This window comes from Rhodnius prolixus, unplaced genomic scaffold (assembly GCF_049639745.1).
Source record: "Rhodnius prolixus isolate KJV_2025 unplaced genomic scaffold, Rpr scaffold_9, whole genome shotgun sequence".
In the NCBI taxonomy this organism is placed as follows: Eukaryota; Metazoa; Arthropoda; class Insecta; order Hemiptera; family Reduviidae; genus Rhodnius; species Rhodnius prolixus.
The window spans coordinates 27,283,105-27,305,440 of NW_027411604.1; the positions used below are offsets into that span (position 1 = coordinate 27,283,105).

The 22,336-nt window shown below is 32.6% G+C and overlaps 1 protein-coding gene across 23 annotated transcripts in view; it reads left to right on the forward strand.

The window, feature by feature from the left end:
* The window catches only part of pum (pumilio), a 685,135-nt gene that overhangs the window by 162,050 nt on the left and 500,749 nt on the right, over window positions 1-22,336 (forward strand). For 14 of the 23 annotated variants that reach the window (XM_074127672.1, XM_074127673.1, XM_074127676.1 and 11 more), the window contains 3 exons: window positions 5,048-5,235; window positions 6,105-6,241; window positions 8,669-8,933. In XM_074127672.1, the coding sequence (XP_073983773.1) occupies window positions 5,048-5,235; window positions 6,105-6,241; window positions 8,669-8,933 (590 nt within the window). The remainder of the gene's footprint in view (window positions 1-5,047; window positions 5,236-6,104; window positions 6,242-8,668; window positions 8,934-22,336) is intronic. The other 9 variants (XM_074127675.1, XM_074127684.1, XM_074127679.1 and 6 more) reach the window with 1 other exon arrangement.

Sequence of the window (22,336 nt, forward strand, 5' to 3'; positions counted from 1 at the left end):
CTTTGAAATTTCTAAAATGTAAATTTATACCAAATTTCTCGAACTGTGGGGTTCAACCAAACGTTCAAATCTACAAGGGGATCCAGTTCTTGCAGTCTAAAATTCTTCGCTCTGTAGTAAACGCTCCTTTGTACGTCGCCAATCAAACCATTCACACAGACTTGAACATTCCTTTCGTGCAACACAAGTGGCTGAAAACACGATACAGAAAATTCCATCTTAACATTCAATCACATCACAATCCACTTGTACAACATCTATCTTCAAGAACATTTCCAGTCAAACACTTCTAGACGTCTTAAAAGACAGTGTGGCCTCGCGATCTCCTCTCTGATGAAGAGAGTCAGTAGAATTTAGAATGTTTTTAGAGTGTTACCGCTGGGTAACTTCTCCACTTTGATATGTGTATGTTATTTATTGTTATCATTGTTGCTCATAACGCAAAATGCGTTGATTGTAACTAAATAAATGATTAAATACCAAATTTCGATTCGAATGACACATCATCGTTCATGAAAATCGGTTCACGCGTCTATAATTTGAAACGATTGCCATACTTCCCCTTATCAGATGTAAGAGCAGAATGTCGCTTTAATGTTACGTAGGGGAGCTCTAACCCCTTTCATCCTGCCAAATTTTGTTCAAAATCGGGCCAAGATTTTTAGAGAGTTATTAGTAATAATAATTTTTGGAGAGGGCCTTACAATAAATGGGGCTAACTCCTCTCCTATTCGATGTATAGCATCGAGACCCCCCCCCCCCCAAAGGCACATCTACATAAAATTCCGAATCGAACGATACCTCATTCATGAAAATCGGTTCGCGCGTTCAGGCGCTACTTTGTTTACAAAAAAAGGTAATAATAACAAGAAGAACAAGAACAAGACCAATTTTTGAATAAAAATGCCGTTTTTGCTCATTTTCAGCAACTTTTTTTCTCAAAATCTGTCAGATCTGAGTTGTTGGGAGAAAATTACAATTATAAAGGAGGATTTGCCCTATATTATAAAGAATATTTGGGAATTTTATCTTTTATAGAAAAAGAGAAAAAAATTGTCAAAGTTGGGTGTTTTTCAACGTTACGCTTTTTCGTCCACTTTTTGACGATCAACCCTTATTTATACAACTGTCCTACTGGACAGTTTTAATGAAAGAACTTACAAGCGAAATCTGGGCGTTTATATTTTTATATCTATAAAAGAATCTTGTGGGGAAATATTCCATCTTTTTTATTAAAATGAAATAACCAGAGTGCTCGACCTAATTCAAGGATAACTCTCTTATTCTCGTTCGGCCGGTAGCTGATCCTTTTTTCATTTAATTATTACACTTTTCATTTGTATTCATTAAAAAAGTCATTTTTCCGGCAGAAGCAAACTTTATCTTACTGTAACTTTGAAGATGATGATAATAATGCCAGAGAATGAGTAATTAAATGTGTAATTAATGTTGATAAACACCGATTGATTATTAACTAACGTCAATTATATTTTCAATAATTGCCTACACTGAGCTAGAATTAGAAAAATAATAACGATGATATGCATTTGAACAAGTTCGGAATCGTGGCTGTGATTTTGGAATGATGAGTAATGGAGACTGGCAAGTGAAATTGATTTGAGCGTAAAAAAGGTGACTTGATAATGACTTTATTGGAATGGAAAAGAGAAATTAGCATGAATTATGGGTAAAACTGGCCTTATTATTTCTTCTATGCAAGTACTTTGTGATGGAGAGTATATAGTTTTATTCGCATTGAAATAGTGGGTGTTTGGCGATATACGAGGTCTGTTCAAAAAGTATCGCGAATTTTGTGTTTTTTCAAAAATTATTTATTTATTCATGAATATCTATTTTGTCACCTTCAAAGTAATCCCCATCAGATATTATATACACTTGTGCCAACGTTTTTTCCAATCCTCGAAGCACTTCAAAAAATCATTATTTGTGATCTTGTTTAGCACCTCCTTCGAGGCCGTCTTTATCTCCTCAATCGTAGCGTAGCGTCGTCCTTTCATGGGGCCTCTTCAGTTTCTGGTACAAGAAAAAGTCACAGGGGGCCTGGATCTGGAGAATACGGCGGCTGCTGCATCATTAGTGTGTTGCTTTTGGCCCGAAAATTCGCGTCGAAATTGAGCAATTTTGGTACGAATTTCACGGCGCCCCGTCTCATGCCCAAATCATTGGTAAAAATTGAATGGCACGAGCCAATCGATATGTTTAAGTTCTCAGCAACTTCTCTAACGGTGATTCGAGTATTGGCCAATACTATTTTCATCACTTCTTCAATGTTTTCGTCTGTTGTTGACGTGCTCGAGCGACCGGCACGCTCTTCGTCGTTCACACATCTTCTCGGCCCTCTGAGAACCACCGATAAACGTTGCTTCGGTCCAAGGTAGCTTCACCATATGCCACAGTCAACATTCGGAATGCGTCCGCGCACTTAATTTTTGTTTTTCACACAAAATTTGATACAGATTCATTGATCCATTTTTTGGAATAGGCAAAAATCAAAGACGAGCCAAAAAACGTGCAAGCAAAGCAGCTGTCAAAAATTAACTGATCATTCAAATTGGCCGAACTTGTCGGCATAAGTCAGAGACATGAGTACCAAGATAACGTCACACAAAAATCGTAAATGGAATATACGTAACCCGCGGAAATTCAAAATTCGTGATACTTTTTGAATTGACCTCGTATTTGGGAGTAAATTTCTCTCACAATAGTTAGAAATAGCTGATGTTCTCTGATAGTGACATTAGTCTGTTTTCTTTCTTTGTTGCTAGAGTTTAAAAGATTGGTTTTTCAGTAGATTATCGTAAGTCATGTACTCATATTTAGTAAGTAATGTAGTCATTTCTGTACGAAAACATTGCGACTATGTTTTACACCTAGTTTTTTATTGCATTAATGGCGAATTTTCTATAAATGGACATGCTACGTCACCGGTGTTCCCAGGGTGCCTTTCATTTTTCTTAGTAAATAGCACTAATTTAATTCCTATAATAGATTAAGAAATTCCTATTGACTTTTTAGTTGTTCTTTAATGAAAGTTTCCACATAATCATCACTTAGGGATGTTTCACGTAAAATAAAAGCAGATCCATGGCCTTATTGAGCCAAAATGTCCATAAAGGGAACTGTTCCCCTAATTTGAAAATAATTGTAACATTCTTATTTAAAAAATTAAATCTATTTTGGATATCAAAAGCAGTTGTGGTACGCTTTTGTCCAAAAATATTGTTGTCTTTAATTTATAAAAATTATGTACACAACAGATATAGTATAGAATCTATTTACACGTAAATAACTATAAAGTTTTAATTAGTTGATCGATCAATAAATAATAAATGTATAAGGCAATAAAGAGGCAATCAATAATCTCTTTGATAATGATGTTATCTTTCAAGGTTATACTTAAATGATTTTGTGACTCAACAATCAGTATTTTATTTGCAGTTTGAAAACCTCTGATAAAAACCTACGAAAGAGAACAAGCATTCACAAATAGTTTCCTATACTAATCTTACTTTATGTAGTATAATATTGGCCACAGTCCAATGCTTTTACATCTCTATTTTGTAGGACCATAAACTGCTGAGGGTTTTGGTAAAGCTTTGGCATGCCTTCTTTAGGATAGTTGATGCGCCCTACCCCAATTGGTTGTTGCCATAGCAGCCGGCGAACGTTTACCTTGGCGCCGGGCTGGCCTTAGATAATTTCTTCTCCCTTTGGATCATTCAAGAACAAAAAGGAATAAAAAAATAACCCTTTATACGTAACAATACCCTTCCACTGGTGGTTTTATTCCTCTCTGTTTCGAAAGTGTATGGAGTTTTGGGCACTTATTTTCATTTCTATTTGCTATAAGCCTACTCTTATTAGATTTTGTCTAATAAATGTTAATAATAGAAATCTTTACAATTTATTTTCTAATAAAGAGATCAAGAGAATAAAGAGATTTTCTAATAAATTCGTTCTACTCCATTGATGAAACTGTGTGCTATTTACAAGTAATTCTTACTAATAGTTATCACTTACGCATTAACGGAAGCATTCATAATTAACTCTACTATCGTGAAACTACTTCAGGAAGAGTGAAGTATAGCTTTGTCATACATAGCATGCATGATTTCATTGAGTAATTTCCTCAGCGTTCAATGTTGTGACTCACTTGGTAAATCACCACGTTTACTAAGTTTGTATTTTTTGCATAACATTGCCATCTAGCGGCTAGATTTACAAGTTTTAGTGTAAGTGAAGAGATTTACCTGCCATCTAATGGAGGAAAAGGTTACTATTATTTCATTCCATTGAATGTGAAATATTTTAAAATATATTTCTGTTAATATTATTCTTTTTATTTATTTGATTTGAAACGAATTATGTAAATGTTTTAATCAAGTAATACATTAAAGATTAATATCCTAAGAAACGTAACTTTTGTTTATTGCACTGATTCCATGGTTGTAGATGTTTATTGAGATGCAAGGTTAGGTCATTCATTACATTATAATGTTTAGTGTTGGTAATGAAGTTGCAAAAGTCCATTTTTAGTTTAAATCTAATTAAAATAATTTTTAAAAAAAATGTCTACTAGTAATGGATTTTATTTGTCAAGATTAAATGCAAAGTATAGGTACAAAATGATTTTACTTATCTAGAGAGAGATGTGTTGTGTTAGTATCTCCTTTCATGATCAGTTGAATAGTGTTGTATTTAATTTATTTTTATTAGAAATTGCCTAATATTATTAAAATATTGGATTAAATTTGTACGTAATATAATTATTGAAATTATGTACGCCCCAGCGAAGTTTTTGGCTGCATTTGGTTAAAACCATAATAATAATAATAATAATTGCAATTCACTGTTAGTTAGGTTTTAATATTGTTTTCTTTCTTTCTTTGACTTGCCTTTTATGAATGAACGTCTTTACAGTGTAAAGAGTGATACTTTGTTTTGGTTTCATTTAATTTTTGAAAATGTTTATACAAATCTTCCATTATGTACATTCCACTAATGTAATCATCAATAAATGTTACAGATCACGCCGTTTCACAGCCAATAACCATGGTTACAAGAAGATCAGGTAGCTTTCCAGGCAGTGAAGGCAATATATTGTCACCTCGTTCATCAGAGACTAGCGGACTTGGTGTTAAAATGGTTGAATATGTATTAGGAACATCGCCAACTAGCAAGGAACTGGAACCTAGAATGAGGGCTTTGGTTATGGTGAGTATTTATATTTATAATTCTAAACTAATCTCCATGTTCCTTAGACGGAGCCAGGCTCTTACAGTTGTGTTAACTAACATTTATCCTAGTATTTTCAATAACACTATGAGCCCTTAAAAAGTTTTGAGGAATGCAATATTTTATTTTTTTGCATAGAAATGCATTCATTCGAACTAATGAATAGAAGTTTTTAAATGCTAGAGTTAGTTATAAGGTTAGTTGAAAAGATATATTTTACTCCAAAGCACTATTTGTTAACAGAATTATTGTGAAGGAATTAGAAAAAATTCATTTTAGGAAAATTTGTAAGCGTTTTTTGAAAACTGTGCCTAGAGAAAACTCTTAAATGATAATTTTCTAAAAGTATTATATTTGCAACTTTTATATTTAAAATCCTTGAATTTGTTTGCACTTTAGGACCGCAAAAAGCAAAAAAAATATTTATCTTAGTTTTTGTTAAATTTTTGTACATCAAATGTTGATAAATGATGTATAAAAATAAAGTAATTGTATTGAAAATATGTATACTCTTGTGATGTATACTGCAACGTTAGTTCCAATAATGTCCGCAAGAGTGCTACAGCGTCCAAACACCAGAAAGCATTAAGTTTATTAGTTAAAGGATTGATTGTTCAGGTTTATTTTTCTCCAACAGCTATTTCTTAAAATAATATCTTAGATTTTTTAATTTATTTTAGGCATTTCATTTCAATTAAATATACTTTTGTTTTTACAGAAAGGTAGTTCATAATTTTGTTTTGTTTGTTGTTGTGAGATTGTTTATAGAATATTAATATTATATCTTTATAATATTTAATTGATTTTTAATTATAAAGTTTAATAACGATAATAATTAACTGTTTCAGTCAAACGATGGTGGTGAAAAGAAAGATAAAGATAAGGCACCTTCATCGCCATATGATGCAGCTAATAAGAAAGAAATGGAAAATGGTGTTACACAGAATGGGGTACAGAATGGCTTGGATGATGATAAAGGATTTAAGTTAGTAGTTAATATTTGTTATCACTTTATTGTTTTTAAGATAGTAGGATGCAGTGGAATTATTTTAAAGCGATTAGTAGACGAAAAAATATTTAGTACTTTATAATAAATGATCACCTTTATGTGTGAGAGTCTCCTGATTTTGGAATCTTCATATTAATAATTCAAAATTAGTATAAGTTTGGACTTTGGATTTTGAGGTTATTAACTTACTGAATTCATCTTTTTGTAGATCTCATCTGATATAGTTTTTCACAATCTCTGGCAAATAAGTTTAGATAAGAACAATATTAGCTTGGTTCTCCGTTAAGTGTTGGGTTTGAAGATGTAATCCATTTAAAGAAACCAACTGGATTCAAACTGGGTTCTCTTGGAAATGTTACACGTTAAAATGAGTACAATTATTTTGCTGAATAGTTATTGACTTGTCTTATTCACTTAGAAAAAACTATTTAACGAATTACCTGCTAATGTATCAATCAAATAGTGCTGCTGATTGGTTTTCTAGTTAGTGAATGGCTCTACTGCTAAACCAATAGCTACATTTCTTTAATCGAAACCCGAAGAGTTCATACACACGTAGTTCTTTAGTTGGAATTTCGAAGTAATCCTACATTAATGTAGAAGTGTCCAATTCATTGGTCTACTATTTAAGCTGCACTTTTCTGAACTAGTTTCTAGGGTCAATCCTCTCTTAGTTCGAAGTTAGAAACTCTTTTAATGAACATTTTCAGTGTCTAAAGGGAACATTTCGGTTTTCATTTGAATAAGAATCATACACGAGATAGAAAACATTGAAAAGGTAGATTTGTGTTAGCCAAAGACCTCACATTATATGGACAGTTAAGTCAGACTGACTTGACTGCAGAGGATGTTACCACGGTAACCAGGCAGAGAGCTGTTAATGTCCACGGTAACCAGGCATTATTCATTTAATTAGAATTCCAAACTGACTATTACCATTCTGGTTTACAAATATACGAGTTTATCACCAAATTTTGTCAGTAGTATGTGTTGATTGCATTCCTGCTTGCAGTTGGCGGGCCCTTTACCTTTTTAAAATTTAAAAGAATGATTCCAATATGTGCAATTAATAATGCAGAACCATCAAGGAATGTGATAATGCAGAACCAAAGAATATAATTTTGTCATTCTCAATACAAAGAGATAGCTGCTCTCTTTAATTAATGACTGCACCTTCTGCGGTAAAAGTAGAAATGTTTACATTGCGTATTTTATTTTGTGGTAAGAAAAACAGATAAGTGAAGTATTTGGTATTATGAGAGAACATGGCAAAAGAGAAAAAATTAAAGTAAAATTCCAAAAAAATTTCAGACGTGCAACCATCAAATTAGGTGTCGCGGACAGACTGGACTAGCAAACATAACCTTACCTTATTTAACCTTAAATTCTTTTATTAACCATTAAATAAAATCCAAAGCTTAGAGACCGAGAATCGAACCCAGTACCATCGTACGTTATATCGTAACGTTTGCGTTTACCCCCTCGGCTATTTTGGGAGCCTAAGAAAACTTGACTAAAATATATGTTAAGATCCGTCCATAGTGGAGTCACTCACGACATTCTGACTCTGAATTTTGGTTCGATTAGTTGTTTTTTTTTATTCTAGTTGGTACTTGATGTTTTAAATTCATTTGAATAGAATTTGAATCTTTTACTAGAACATCAAGGAAATCATTAAAAGCAGAAAACCCATCATGAGTTTGACTTGATATTCTATTTGGAATTTCCATTACCTCTTGGGTGAGGTTATAATCAAAAAAGTTACATCATTATTTATTTACAACATTTCCAAGATATATCTTTTTGTTTCATCCACGTTTTGGGGTTTCCTTCCCTTTTCAGTCTTGTAAATGTTAATGAGAATATTGACTTAATCATAATGGGAATGAGTAAGTAATGTTTCCAAACAAGAGATGGACTACGCTTTGAAAGCATTCACAGAAGTGGGTGCACGATTTTCGAAAGAATATATGTTTTGAAGTTTGAGAATCCCCCCCCCAAAAAAAAATTTATATAAAGCATTGATTCTTTCATTTCCTGATTTATAGGATCTTATTTGTGTAAAATTTTGAAAGGTTTATCCCAATCACTTCTGAGAAATAAAACTTAATCCAAGTGGATTTTTTTTTTTTTTAATCCAAAGCAAGGACCTTCCCAAATCCTTTCTGAGCTTTCTGCTGTCTTTTATTTTTGGAATACTTTCTATAACTTTTTCTCGTGAACTCAGTGAATATCCAAAAATATTTCTGTGAACTAAAATCTGTTAACAATTACGATAGTTCCTATGTAAAAAAAAGTATAAAAATGAATTTCATATTCAAGTAATTATTTATTATTATTAATTTTATTTAAACGAAAATGTAGCATGTGAATTTTACGTTAATGGGTTAATTTCTATTATTGTGGGTACAGTCGAACACCCGGCAGCCGACAGCCTTCTCCATCTGATGAAGACTTGAATAAGAACAATCCAGTAGTTGTACTGGAGGGTGGACACTTGATGGGCCATTTCCCCGGCCAAGGGCACCCATTATTAGAATCCCATTTTGAGCCGCAGGTTATGTTGGATGGTGGCGGTGGAGGAGTATTTGAACAAGGACAACAGTACCATCAACAGCAACAGCAGCCGATGGAATCGCCCACGGTGTTGCCATCCTTCGATGTACAGGTAAAAATTATTTGATTATTAGCATTTTTACCTTTTAAAATAAGTGAAATAATTAAAGATGGTTTCGAGGATACCTGCAATGACTTTTAAATTGTTAAACACAACTTTTTCACTTAAAGACGTTATATCCTAAAGTATGTTTTGTCCATAATATTTTCATCACTTGAATGTTGAAATTAGCGGTGAGTTACCCAAGCTGGGGTAGGCTTATAAGCAAAGATCATGAATAACAAGAGCTGAAGAATAAACTGCAACTCTAATATGGGCAAGTTTCGAAACAGTAATAAAAGTGGAAGATGATCACGATCAATAAAGAATGCGCAAAGTGATAGGCATTTAGAAAACGTAGCAATGAGATGAGATTAAGGCTAGCTTCCTTCTGGAGCATTACTGTTCCAGCTCTGATAATTGGAAGAAAAGCATTTAAATAAAGCGATTAGAAATTTTTGCTTGAATTTTCCCTTGCGCCGAACCAGATCCAGGAAATTTCAGCTGCATTGAGCAAAATGTGTTCAATAAATTGCAGTAAATTTGCTAATTTAGATAAGAAATTGTAAGAGACGCGTAGTATTGGTGTATTTATACCAATCATTGCATAAATTACCAAAACGTGTATTATTTACTCAAAAATCCAAACAGCTCCATCATTTCTGAATTTCTCCGTATCCAAGGGTTAGTGCATCTATCATTTGCAATCCATGTGAATGCCCTGGAATATTATGAGCCAGCTACGCGTAATCTCCTCTACTGATTGATGGTCTCAAGATCTTTAGATATTTTCTTTTTTTTTAGTCCTGCCTTTTTATTTTTAGATTCTGTAGGCTTTCCTTTCTCTTTAGAATTACCTTTCTGGGTAAGAAAGGTATTGAGGGTGGTCAATGGACCAATGTGCCAAGATGGAGTCTGGAGGTGCCGAAATAAAGGCGGAGAGAAAAGAGTTGTACGGGGAAGACATAGTGTCTGTCGTCAAGCAGGGAAGGTTGCTTTGGTTATAGAATGGAGAGTGATATAGAGTTGAGTTGGGATGAATAGAATTCCCAGTCCTACATAGTTACAAACAATTCCTTTTTTCATCTATCCCTCTCCAAACCCATCTTGACATCCTGCAACCATGGCTTCGGAAGTGGAGAATAAAGGTAAATCATCAGGAATCCTCAGCATATTGTCTTCACCTTAAACCTTAAAAACCTTTCCGTCATATATCCCAATCAAATTTTCCACCCAGCAGTTTCTGAAGTCCTGAGACTCCACCTGGACAAACCCTTGTCATGGAACCCTCTTTCTAGACAAAAACGAACTGAATTGAACCACAGGTACAGAATGCTAAAGAAACTATTAGACAATCGCTCCAAAACTCACTTTACAAAACAAAGTACGTACTATAGAACACTCTGCTAGCTCCAGTATGGACTATACAGGACTGCCAAACGCACAAACCTTAATCGCATTCAATCCTAACAATCCAAAATCCTACATATCATAGTCAATGCTCCCTTTTACAATCTCACCATCCATACCGACTTGAAAATTCCTTTCGTTTCCGCAAAAGCCAAACTCCGTTACCTAAAATTTCACACCAAACTATCCCCTAATTTCAAAACCACTCGTCCAAGCTCTCTCAACCCACAAATCTTCCCCACAAACCCTCCTAGACGTTTGTGGCCTCGCTAGCCTCCTGTATGCCTGACGTTGGCTATCCAGAGAAAGTCGGTGCTCCATGACGCCTTAAGGGCTTATTACCGCTTTCCTCACTGGATGGCCGCCTTCCAAGAAAAAGACGCTAAGTCAACGTCCATACTTGTTGTACATCCGTCCTTTTTACTTGTTGTACTTACTGTACAGTTGTAAAATTCTTAAATAAAGAGAGAAAAATAAAGGAACAAATTGTGACCAAAAGAGTTGGTGGTTTGTTCATTAATAAAGTGGTTACTAGATAGAGCCACAGATTTCCAAAACCTCTCGCACCAATCATATTTCTGATCACCCTTACTTTATTATCTAATCCTTCGAACTCAGTTTAGTAAGAGAGCTATTTATTTACTTCCACAAACGCTGCAAGGCAAGGGGTCCAACTCAAAGATGAGACTCAAAAATTGCCAAGACGAGAACAAAAAAAAAATGGACGTTAACATTAGAATTTAGCATTGTGGAGGTTTAATGCCAAATTTTTGGCAATTTCAACAAGTTTAAAGTTTTGTATTTGGTATTAATTTGGCATAACATCAGTAAAGTATGTCTAATTACGTAAGAAGTCAGTAAAATGAGTTGCCAAACCATATTGGTGTTATTTGGCAGCCAGCTCTATTGACTTTAGTACAGTCTTTCGCAAAGTGGGCGATAATACTCCCTTGCTAGTACTGGTAAAGCCCCACAGATGGTGGTAAAGGGTCCATAGAAAATTGGGGGATATTGAGGCGGTTTAGAGAGGGCTGATTTCTGATTTTCTAATATTTTAAAACTAAAATCAAAACCTGCCTACTCAGCACTACATCGATTATTTAGTGGTTTCGTTAATTTTGGCTACAAAAGCCAATCCCACAATTGTACCCTGGGATTGTGGTCAACAATTTTTTTGATAGCCTTCCCATTGACATGTTTGTGTTGAACGTGGGTTTAGTGCTGGGTCATTCCATGTCAAATCAACACGGGGTCTGAACCTCACCATCTCGGATTTTCTTGAAATTTGGCACATGTGTATTATTGGTATAGACTTGGAAAAATATGAAATTTTACTGTGATATGTCAACTGGTTTATGAGTTACAGGGCTGTAAAGTTGCCAAAAATAGGCCGAAAAACAGGGAACCCCGTGTTTTTGAATTACTGTAGAAGCTTTCCTAAGTGAGCTACAGACTTGGGATTGGTGTCATTTTATAGCATATATAATGCCCTTTCCTGTGATATGCGACACCATATGGGTTAGGATTAATAAAGTTTGTTAAATTTAAATTTAAAATTTAAATTTTAAATTTTTTAAAAAGTACATATTTTAAAATTTTAAAATTAATTCTATGAATAGCTAATAGTGTTATGAATCACTGGGCAAAATATTAATTTGGGACGACAATGGCTTCATTGTTAAAAAAAATTAAGTCTAAAGCTCCAATCCGATTAATTCAACTCTGAATTCATGTTAATATAATAATGCTAATAATAATTCCACTAATAAGTCCAAAGTAAAACATACTGTTAAGTAATAGGATCTCTTTATTATTTTAAGCTTGAAAAGGCTTCATTTGTTTGATATGCATCACTTTCTAGAAGGACATATGTAAGTTCTTCCTGTCAGAGTCACAGGATCAATTTTTATCAAAACATCCACTACTGAGACCCAAAGAATATCAGCATTTCTTGGATACGAGATAATTTAGAGGGTCCAGCTGGATGAAGAAAAGTTACTTTTACTTCATCAAGTTCTTCATTTTTCTCTAAAACATATCCAAGCCACCAGTTTCTTTATAGACTACACTGATATAACCTGATATGTCGGCTAATTTTAGTTTATCAGGGAATTTTGAAACTTCGCAAGCTTCTGATTTCATAGAAACGTTTTTAACCAATATTTTGGATTGACTTCTGGGAATGAAAGCATGGTATTGCTGTGTTCCTTTAATAGCCAATGCTTGAGCAAACCGATTTTTTAAAAAACACTCAGATTCAACATAGTCTTCCTGGGTTGAATATGCAAAGTCTATGTTGGTGATGTTTTCTACTGCCCACTCAAAAAGTTGTAGTGAAGTTTGGATTTGATTTCCATAGGGTCGTTGCAAACTGGCACGAGCTGCCAGTCTCTTTACCGAACCCCCTACGCCATCACAAGGCCCTTTGCCGACTTAAACCAACTTAAAGAGGCTGTTATCTCAGCCAAAGAAGACTGTTCTTAAACAAAGATATTGAATTGAATTATTTTTGTATAATTTGATTAACTGCATAATTTCATTAAAATAATATATTATAATTAATATGAATAATTACTGTAATCATAATTATTAATTCTAAAAATGATTTCAAAATCAATATTTTAAATCTTAATAATTATTAATTATGATTCATTGATTCATTATTACTATTTTCAATTTATTTATTACTTTAATTTTATTAAAATATATTTTCCATGAAATGGAGCTTTAGTCTTAAATTTTTTTAACAATGAAGCCATTGTCGTCCCAAATTAATATTTTGCCCAGTGATTCATAACACTATTAGCTATTCATAGAATTAATTTTAAAATTTTAAAATATGTACTTTTTAAAAAATTTAAAATTTAAATTTTAAATTTAAATTTAACAAACTTTATTAATCCTAACCCATATGGTGTCGCATATCACAGGAAAGGGCATTATATACGCTATAAAATGACACCAATCCCAAGTCTGTAGCTCACTTAGGAAAGCTTCTACAGTAATTCAAAAACACGGGGTTCCCTGTTTTTCGGCCCATTTTTGGCAACTTTACAGCCCTGTAACTCATAAACCAGTTGACATATCACAGTAAAATTTCATATTTTTCCAAGTCTATACCAATAGTACACATGTGCCAAATTTCAAGAAAATCCGAGATGGTGAGGTCAAAAATGGTCTTTTTTTGTGTTGATTTGATATGGAATGACCCTGCTGTGATAATGCTGCTAACTAGAAAGAGAAATCGTTTACATGTTACCGAATGTGGAGAATTACGGCTGTTTTTTGAGTAAATTCGGGCCTGATATTAACAAACGATAAAAATCATCTGATTCATCCTTCGCATTAGATTAGTTTTAAAATTTAAATTGAAATGTTTGTTTTAATTTGAATAAAAGTTGAATTTGAATTTATAAAGTTGCATTTTATTGCTGTAATTAGAACAGTCTCATTTAAAATGTAAATTTGAACTCAGAAACAGGATAAGACTCATATTGCACGCTATCACTTAAATTTAAGCAATGATTGCGATTGTGATTTTTAAAATGTGGTAAAATTAAAAATTTTTGGGGGCGCTAGAAAATTATTGTTTCTCAAAGTGGGGCCAGCAGAGGAAATAAGTTTGAGAACCTCTGATTTAATCCCAAATAAATATTCAAAGGAACAATTGCTGCAAATATTCTATTTATTATTATTTTAGCTTTTATTGAGGATTTAATCTGTTGCTACTAAAAGCCATTTTTTAATACAGTAATGTATTATACATATCATTTATTGAAAAGTCTATTTAAAGGAATTTGTTGGCCAAATAATTTTTCAGTTACATAATTTAGTAATTCTAAGGTTTCATCATTGCCTAATGTAAAGTTGGAGCTAGGTTATGTAGTTTGTCTTTGATACAGTCTTTATTTAGATGATTGGTTCACTGTTTTAAGAGTTCTTTTATTTAATTTTTTGAAATGAAAGTTGTAAGTACCCTTTTCATTTCTTGTTGTTAATATTACTGTTTAAATTTTAGTAATATTTTTCTTGCAATAATTTTACAAATATTCTTTTTTGCGTAAATAGAACGTTTGCGATCACTTCAGCGCTTCTCATATGAATAGAATTAATTATAACCCCATAGGTTTTACCTAGACATAAATGGGTAATGACCCCTAATCTTTTCTTTTAGGTCTTAACATTTTAAGGAAAAGGGAAGGGAAAAGAATTTCACAGGAAAAATGTTTTTCTGCATTTTAAGGACTCGCAAGAAGTTATTGTGTAACAATTTGTATCGCCTCTTTTTTTTGCTAGCATTTACCTTTCATTTTCCCAACCATAACCAATGTTGTGAAGTTGTTCAAGTGAAACATACTGAACGGGATTTCCAGTAGCAGTGGTTGGTAGAACTGATGGCAGGATATTGTTAGAGTATAAATAAAAATGACAAGTTACGTATCTTCTACACACATTTAGTGGAAGAAAAAGAAAAGTGAAATGTCTCTGCTTTTGGCTCCAGTATCGTGGAAAGTAATAAATAGACAGGAGAAATTAGTTAAGATGATCTACCTGCATCTGGTTGGAAACTACTGAAGAAAATGGAATGCGAGAGAAATCTTAGATTTTTTCCAAAATATTGTATAGTAAATACAGCTGTGAAAGCTACATAACCTTCACTGAATAGACTGTTATCATTTACTTTATTTAGTAAATCACACAATACCCCTCACTCACTGAGTTAAGTGAACATTACACTAAATCTATTTTAAAAATAATTTAAAATTAAATATAGTATTGTTATGAGCAGTCACTTGAAAATAGGCTAGTTAACGTGGGGCACATGGCCTTGCCTCCTTTTTCTGTACGCCTACACCACCTTAGCCCATCTTGAGCCAAACATTGTCTTACAATTTTTTTTTTTTTTGATATCTTTTAATTTTATTTTTCTAAAACTATACTTTTTGGGGTGAGTATGAAAAGTGTAATAATTACATAATTTTGCTCTGAAGCATTATTTTTGAAGATAAATTAAAAAATATACTTCTTTCTTTTGTGTGAAAAAGACAAGAACCCTTCTTAAAAAGTGTTTTTTAAAAATTAAGTTTGTAAACTACCTAGTTTCATTCCAACTAGAGGCTTTTTTTTGAAGCCTCTTTTAACGGTGATCTCTGCGCCGATCAGAGCCGGACTTAGATGAAAAAAGGCCCTAGGCTATTCCACTTATGAGGGTCTTTCATCTCCCATTTTTAAGTTTGTAAATTACATGAGAGATAATAAAATACATCACCACTGTGATATATATCAATATGTTAAATGAAACATGAGTGTTATTGGAACTGGTTTTAGAATAGTTAAATTCTAATTTAGCTAACAATTTGAATGTAGGCCCCTCTTGATCTTGAGGCCCTAGGCTGAAGCCTAGTTAGCCTGTAGGAAAATCCGGCCCTTGGTCGATGTAAAAATTTGGTCTCTGCCTAGATCATTTCTAGGCATAATAAATTAAAATTTCTCATCTGAATCTGACAAGAAATCACCAAAGGTAATGCAAAAACTAGATCTCTAGACAATACCTTTACATTTTATTCGTGAAGATACAAAAATTTCCCGATTGGTGTCAAAAGCGTTATGAAAACGTGGTTTAAAAAACAGATATGTACGAGGGTTATTTGAAAAGTCCGTGCAAAGTCAGAGAGATAGCACTACTGGCGCGTATCGAGGTTATGTTTAGTTAGTAGCATCTCTTGGAAGAACACACACCAAGTTTCAGCCAAATCGGTCTATTTCTTTGTGTTTGGCATTCGTTTGAATCGAGGAAGTCGAGTGATTTTCAAAAAATGGACGAAAAAGAATTTCGTGTGTTGATTAAACACTACTTTATGAAAGGCAAAACGCCTCAGGAGACTAAAGAGAAGCTTGATAAACATTATGGTGACTCTGCACCTTCGATTAGAACAGTTTATAAGTGGTTTCAAAATTTTCGGAGTAGCCATATGGGCACAAGTGACGCTGAACGTTCTGAACGCCCTGTTGAGGTTACTACTCCAGAAATCATTGATAAAATCCATGATATGGTGATGGATGACAGAAGAGTGAAGGTGCGTGAGATTGCTAGTGTTGTGGGCATCTCGAATGAACGGCTACATAATATTTTGCATCAACATTTGGACATGACAAAGCTATCCGCAAGATGGGTGCCGCGATTGCTCACGCTTGACCAAAAACGAAATCGTGTGAAGTGTTGCAAGGACGGTTTGCAGCTGTTCCAGAAGAATCCGCAGGACTTTAAGCGTCGTTTCGTCACTGTGGATGAAACATGGATACATCACTACACTCCTGAGGCCAAAGAACAATCTAAACAATGGATCTAGTCAGTTAGCTTTGTTTGCCACATTTCTAATAATTTCATACTGATGGCCGATTTAACTGTCTTCAGTAAGCACTGAAATCTTTGGTTACCCTCTGAACTGCCAATTGCAGAAGGAGAAGTTATTAGAAAAACTTATTCGTAAATTGTTTGCTTTAAATTAGTTTTTTTTTCTAATTTTTGCTTCTCGATTTGACATCAAAAACACTGGATGTAATTAAAAAAAAAAAAAATGTGCAGTTGTATAAATTAAAATCGGTTTCATAATAATGCCGATACTACATGTATTTTTTAAATACGAAAATCCATTTGTAGAAAGAAATGACGGCACCATTTCATGTAGTGTAGTAAGAAGACTAAATGTATATGTAGCCTTCAGAAAACAAAGTATTTAGTTTTAAAAAAGATGTATGTAGATAAAAATAATATTTCATTTTGTTGCACCCAAGTAGAATGTTGATACTAATTTAGCACCATGATTCATATTTGGCTCATGTTGTACAAATCGCTCTGATTCACCCTGATGTTGTTTCTGTTTCATCAGCTTTACCATATATTCGTTTGGGAGTTCTATCTCTAGATAATATGCAATATTTAGGCTATTTTACAGCATTTATTTTTCACAATATGTGGAATTATTTGATTCAGTTTTCTACATTCAGCACACATTAAATATAGTTATGGAAAGACCAAAAGCATTTGCAGTGCAATTAAAGTATATCATTATTTTTATAGTCTACAAAATACATTTACTAATAACTACTTCTTTAATAGCTTTTTATGTCTGTATTTTTAAAATTATTAAATATAACCTCAGGCCATTTTGAATTATTGTTTATTAATAATAGACGTAGGTTGAGCTGATTCTCCAGTTAGTTTAAAAAGGCATTTGTTTATTTATTAAAACATATTTTTATTTTTATTTATTACATGTTGAAAAAAGACAGTAATTGCAATAAGAAATTTTTTTAATCTCTATCTAATTAGTCAATAATAATAATAATACCTAATCATTTCATCCACTGTGATGATACAGTTGCAGCAGTTTGGCAGCATTGTTATTATTCCAAAATGACCCTTTACTTTCAGTTAGTGCGGCCATGTTGGATTTAGTGAGTTTGATTATTGTTAGTTTTTAATTATTTTGGATTATATTAATTTGGAATATGGAGTGTTTTAGAAATATTTTCAATACAATACAACATGTTTTCTGTGTAGTTTGTTAGCTAGAATGGTTTTGTTTGTTTATAATGTTAGTGTAAGGTGTTTTAGTGGTTACATTTCATGGTGTTATCTGGGGAGTAATGATATAAATCTATTCTAACAAATTAAGGTGAGCCAATGAATTTGTATTTATTTATTTTGTTTTCATTAATTATTATTGTAGTTTTATGAATCCCATTTAATAAAAGGATTCACTTTGGTGATAAACTTTATTTAGTCAATGTTAGGCTTACTTGACATAAGAGATGTCAAGTATCGTTCTTAACTTTCACTTGTCTTTTTAGTAAACTGTAGCTTGATTTGAGTTTAATGTAATTAATACATTGAGAAATTCATACAATAATTCTATAAATAGCGGTGTTATGTTAAATGCAAAGTAGATGTATTATATTGAAAGTTAATTCTTAAGAAAATGTAGGCAGAAGTTCTTAGAGTGACCGCTGGAATGCGCTGGCATCTCCAATATCATTACTTTTATCAAAGTGAGCTACTTTAAATATTAAATAGCCTACTTTATTTAATTCTGTTGTGTTCGGTGCTAGTGGGCCATAAAAACCAGTTTGATTAGAAAGAAATATTGCGGTCATAAAGTTAAATTTGCTTTTTTTTTTATAGACATTCTGATTAGTTCTGTTTCCAGAGTTCTTAACCAACAATCAATTCTATTGGGTCAATTGCATGACATTATTTTGTTCTGCATTATTCCTCATAATTACCTACATAACTAACAAAACTTAATTACTTAAAATCTTTAGAAAGTTAGTAAATTTAGTTTAGAGATAATCTAGAATAATTTAAAATTAAATTACAAACTGAACGAAATATCTGCAACCTAATCATACCTTCCTTATTTTTTATTTATTTTAATTTTTTTTTTACAGAAAAGTAATTCTTTAAATTTTTTCTAACCATAGCTCTTACCACTTATCACTACCCAACAACATATTTACTACAACCTGAACTTAGAGTTCCTTCTAGCAGTTATTTGAATATAAAGTTATTTTAAAATTATCAGTTGCTGTAGTCATAAAAATGTGGGTCACATTTTCTTAAACATTACTTTCTGTTTTATATAATTATCCTTGGATACTACCTTCATCAACTTTAACTTGCAGGAAATCGAATTAGACATTCTCTTTGTGAAATCGATTTTATTTTATTAAAACTGTCCGGTAGGACAGTTGTATAAGGATTGATCGTCAAAAAGTGCACGAAAAAGCGTAACGTTAAAAAACACCCAACTTTGACAATTTTTTTCTCTTTTTCTATAAAAGATAAAATTCCCAAATTTTCTTTAAAATATAGGGCAAACCCTCCTTTATAACTGAAATTTTTTTGCAACCCCCCAGACCTAATAGATTTCGAGAAAAAAGTTGCCGAAAATGAGCAAAAACGGCATTTTCAGAAATTGTTGTTGTTGTTGTTGTTCTTCTTCTTCTTCTTCTTCTTCTTCTTGTTGTTGTTACCTTTTTTGTAAACTACGTAGCGCCTAAACGCGAGAACCGATTTTCATGAATGAGGTGACATTCGATTCGGAATTTTATGTAGATGTGCCTTTTGGGGGTCTCGACGCTGTACACCGAATTAGAGAGGAGTTAGCCCCCTTTATGTAAGGCCCCCTTCAAAATTATTATTACTAATTACTCTGTAAATCTTAGCCCGATTTTGATAAAATTTGGTAGGATGATAGAGTTAGGGCTCCCCTACGTAACATTAAAGCGGCGATCTGCTCTTACACTAGTTAAGGGGAAGTATAGCAATCGTTTCAAATTATCGACAAGTTAACTGATTTTCATGAATGAAGTGTCATTCAAATCGAAATTTTGTTCAGATTTGCACTTTAAAAGTCTCGTCGCTACGCCTCATATGGAGGGGAGTTTGCCCCACCCAAGTAAGGCCGTTTCTAAAACTATTATTACCAATATTTCTATAACGCTTTGTCCGATTTTGATAAAATTTAGCACGAAGAAGTGATTAAAGCTCCTCTACATGGCTGTGAAGTGCCATCATGCTCTTACACCTACTAAGAGGAAGTACTGAAATCGTTAAAATTATCAATGGGTGAACCTATTTACATTAATGAATTGTCGTTCGATTCAAAATCTTTGCCTCTTTGCCTTTTAGGGAGAAGTACTGTAATCGCCCGTTTATTTTTCTTACTCCTCTTAAAAGGAAGGTCTGAAATCGCAGTTTAAATTTGCTTTTTACGTACAAATACCTTCCTATTTTATATAAAAAGGCTTTCTCAAAAAAATTGTTATTGAGGATGGTTTGGGGACCGCAACTATAATCATTCTTTAAAAAGATCTCTCCAGTGGTAGTTACGGTTCCTACTTAACACCTTATCAGGTTATAATGATAGAATTGCTTATTCCTAATTTAAAAAAAGCAGTAAAGCAGATATGTAACTTAGCAAAATAGACAAAAATGAAAATCTATCCAAAAGGTACAAAAATCTCCTTAACAAAAACTTACAGTTTAAAAAGTTAAGTATAAGGGTTGATTAAACGCCAAAAGGTTCACAAATCAGCAAGTACCCAACATTTCATTCAAGCTTAGTTGATATAATTTAAGTAATTTTGCTGCATTAACTTTTCTTTCACATTTTTTAGAATTTATTAGATGTCACAGAACCTTATGCTGGCCATTTTCATCTACAAAAAATTTGTTCAAGTAGCACTGTAGATTGACTGTAATATCTATTAATCTATAATAATCAAACTATTAATTACAGGTTAAAAAGAAAACGTTATAAAAAATAAAAAAAATTACGAGGCTACAAAATTTAAAAACTTTTTTAAAAAAATGCTTACACCAACATACATCAATGATTTCGATTATTTTATTTTTAATAAAAATCGTCTGTTTAAGTTCATTCTTCGATTAAAGTAATTGTTACTTTATGTAGTAGTCAAACGTTTATAATAATAGGTAATAATTACCTGGCTTTATAGAAAATAATATAGTTATCTTCAATCACACTCTCAATGTAGCTGTTCTTCTCACAATGTTATATATATGTTATGTAATATAAAATAAATAAGTATTGCATACTTTTAGGACAGCTAATTATTCCAGTATTTTACTGTAAGTAAAATTAAATTACAATTGAGAAATGAATAATTGTTGAATAATCTACTTGTTATTAACTGTGTGTTATTTGTGCTCAAGAATATTTCGGTTAGACGAATTCAAGTCTGAAATATTGTTTTAAATCCTCCGTGATTCAAATTTAAACAGTAGCCGACTCTAACTTTGTCTTTTTCTACTTTAACATGCATGTATAAGATGTGACAACTTCAGAATAAAGGGCATATTAAAGATAAATCAGAAGAATAATTTGGAATAGAGTTAAAATAAAGTACCTATTTAAAAACGAAGATATAATATACATTTTATCATAATTATAACCAAATAATATTATGAACGAACAGGCCAGCATAAGGGTCTGTGACATCTAATAAATTCTAAAAAATGTGAAGGAAAAGTTAATGCAGCAAAATTACTTAAATTATATCAACTAAGCTTGAATGAAATGTTGGGTACTTGCTGATTTGTGAACCTTTTGGCGTTTAATCAACCCTTATACTTAACTTTTTAAACTGTAAGTTTTTGTTAAGGAGATATAGTCATAAGCATTAAAGTTAGGTTTCTCCTAATTTAAAGACATCAGTTTAACTGATCCTCTAATAATTACCAAATTATTTTAGTGAATCATTGTTGATGTTTTTCCATTTTTTTAGAGCAACTTACACATATTTTGAGGTTACCAAAACATTGATTTTTTGTGGAAAATTTAATTTAAGAGATTAGAAACCAAAACGGAACGTTCTTTATTACCTTGTTGCCTTGAAATTTTCTAAAAGCTAATTTTTGTCTTCTTTCACTAACGTAACAAATCTAATTGGACATTGCATCATGTTTTTAATTATAGTATTCATCAGATTATTTATTTTTTTTAAAGTTTTCTCAAGTACTTCGTTAGAACATGTATTACTGCATGGACTTAAGTTTAAAAAAATGTAATACGCCATTTTGGTTGTCCAAGAAATCTGGAAAGTCAACCAACCCAAAAGCTTGATAATGATTCTCTTATGAGCTGCTATTCTGGCATATAGTTCAAATGGATCCATATTAATCTTCATCTTAAATCCATGCAGGCAGTACCAGACAGACTCTTACCTCCCACAACCTCTTTATATCGTTATACCCTAGGTCTGCATACTTCGTTTTCCTTTTCTGTTTTGAATCTGAAAAGGAGATAGTTACTACTGGGGACAGCAAATTTCCACCATCATTACCGCTTTCCTGTCCTTATCAGCTGAACGTCAGGTCCAATTGTGTTCTGTAAAAATTAGTATCTTTCTGCTGTGTATCTTTCACCTTGCAAGTACAGATTAAAGCTCAGCTCATATTGGCAGCAAGTCTTTATTTA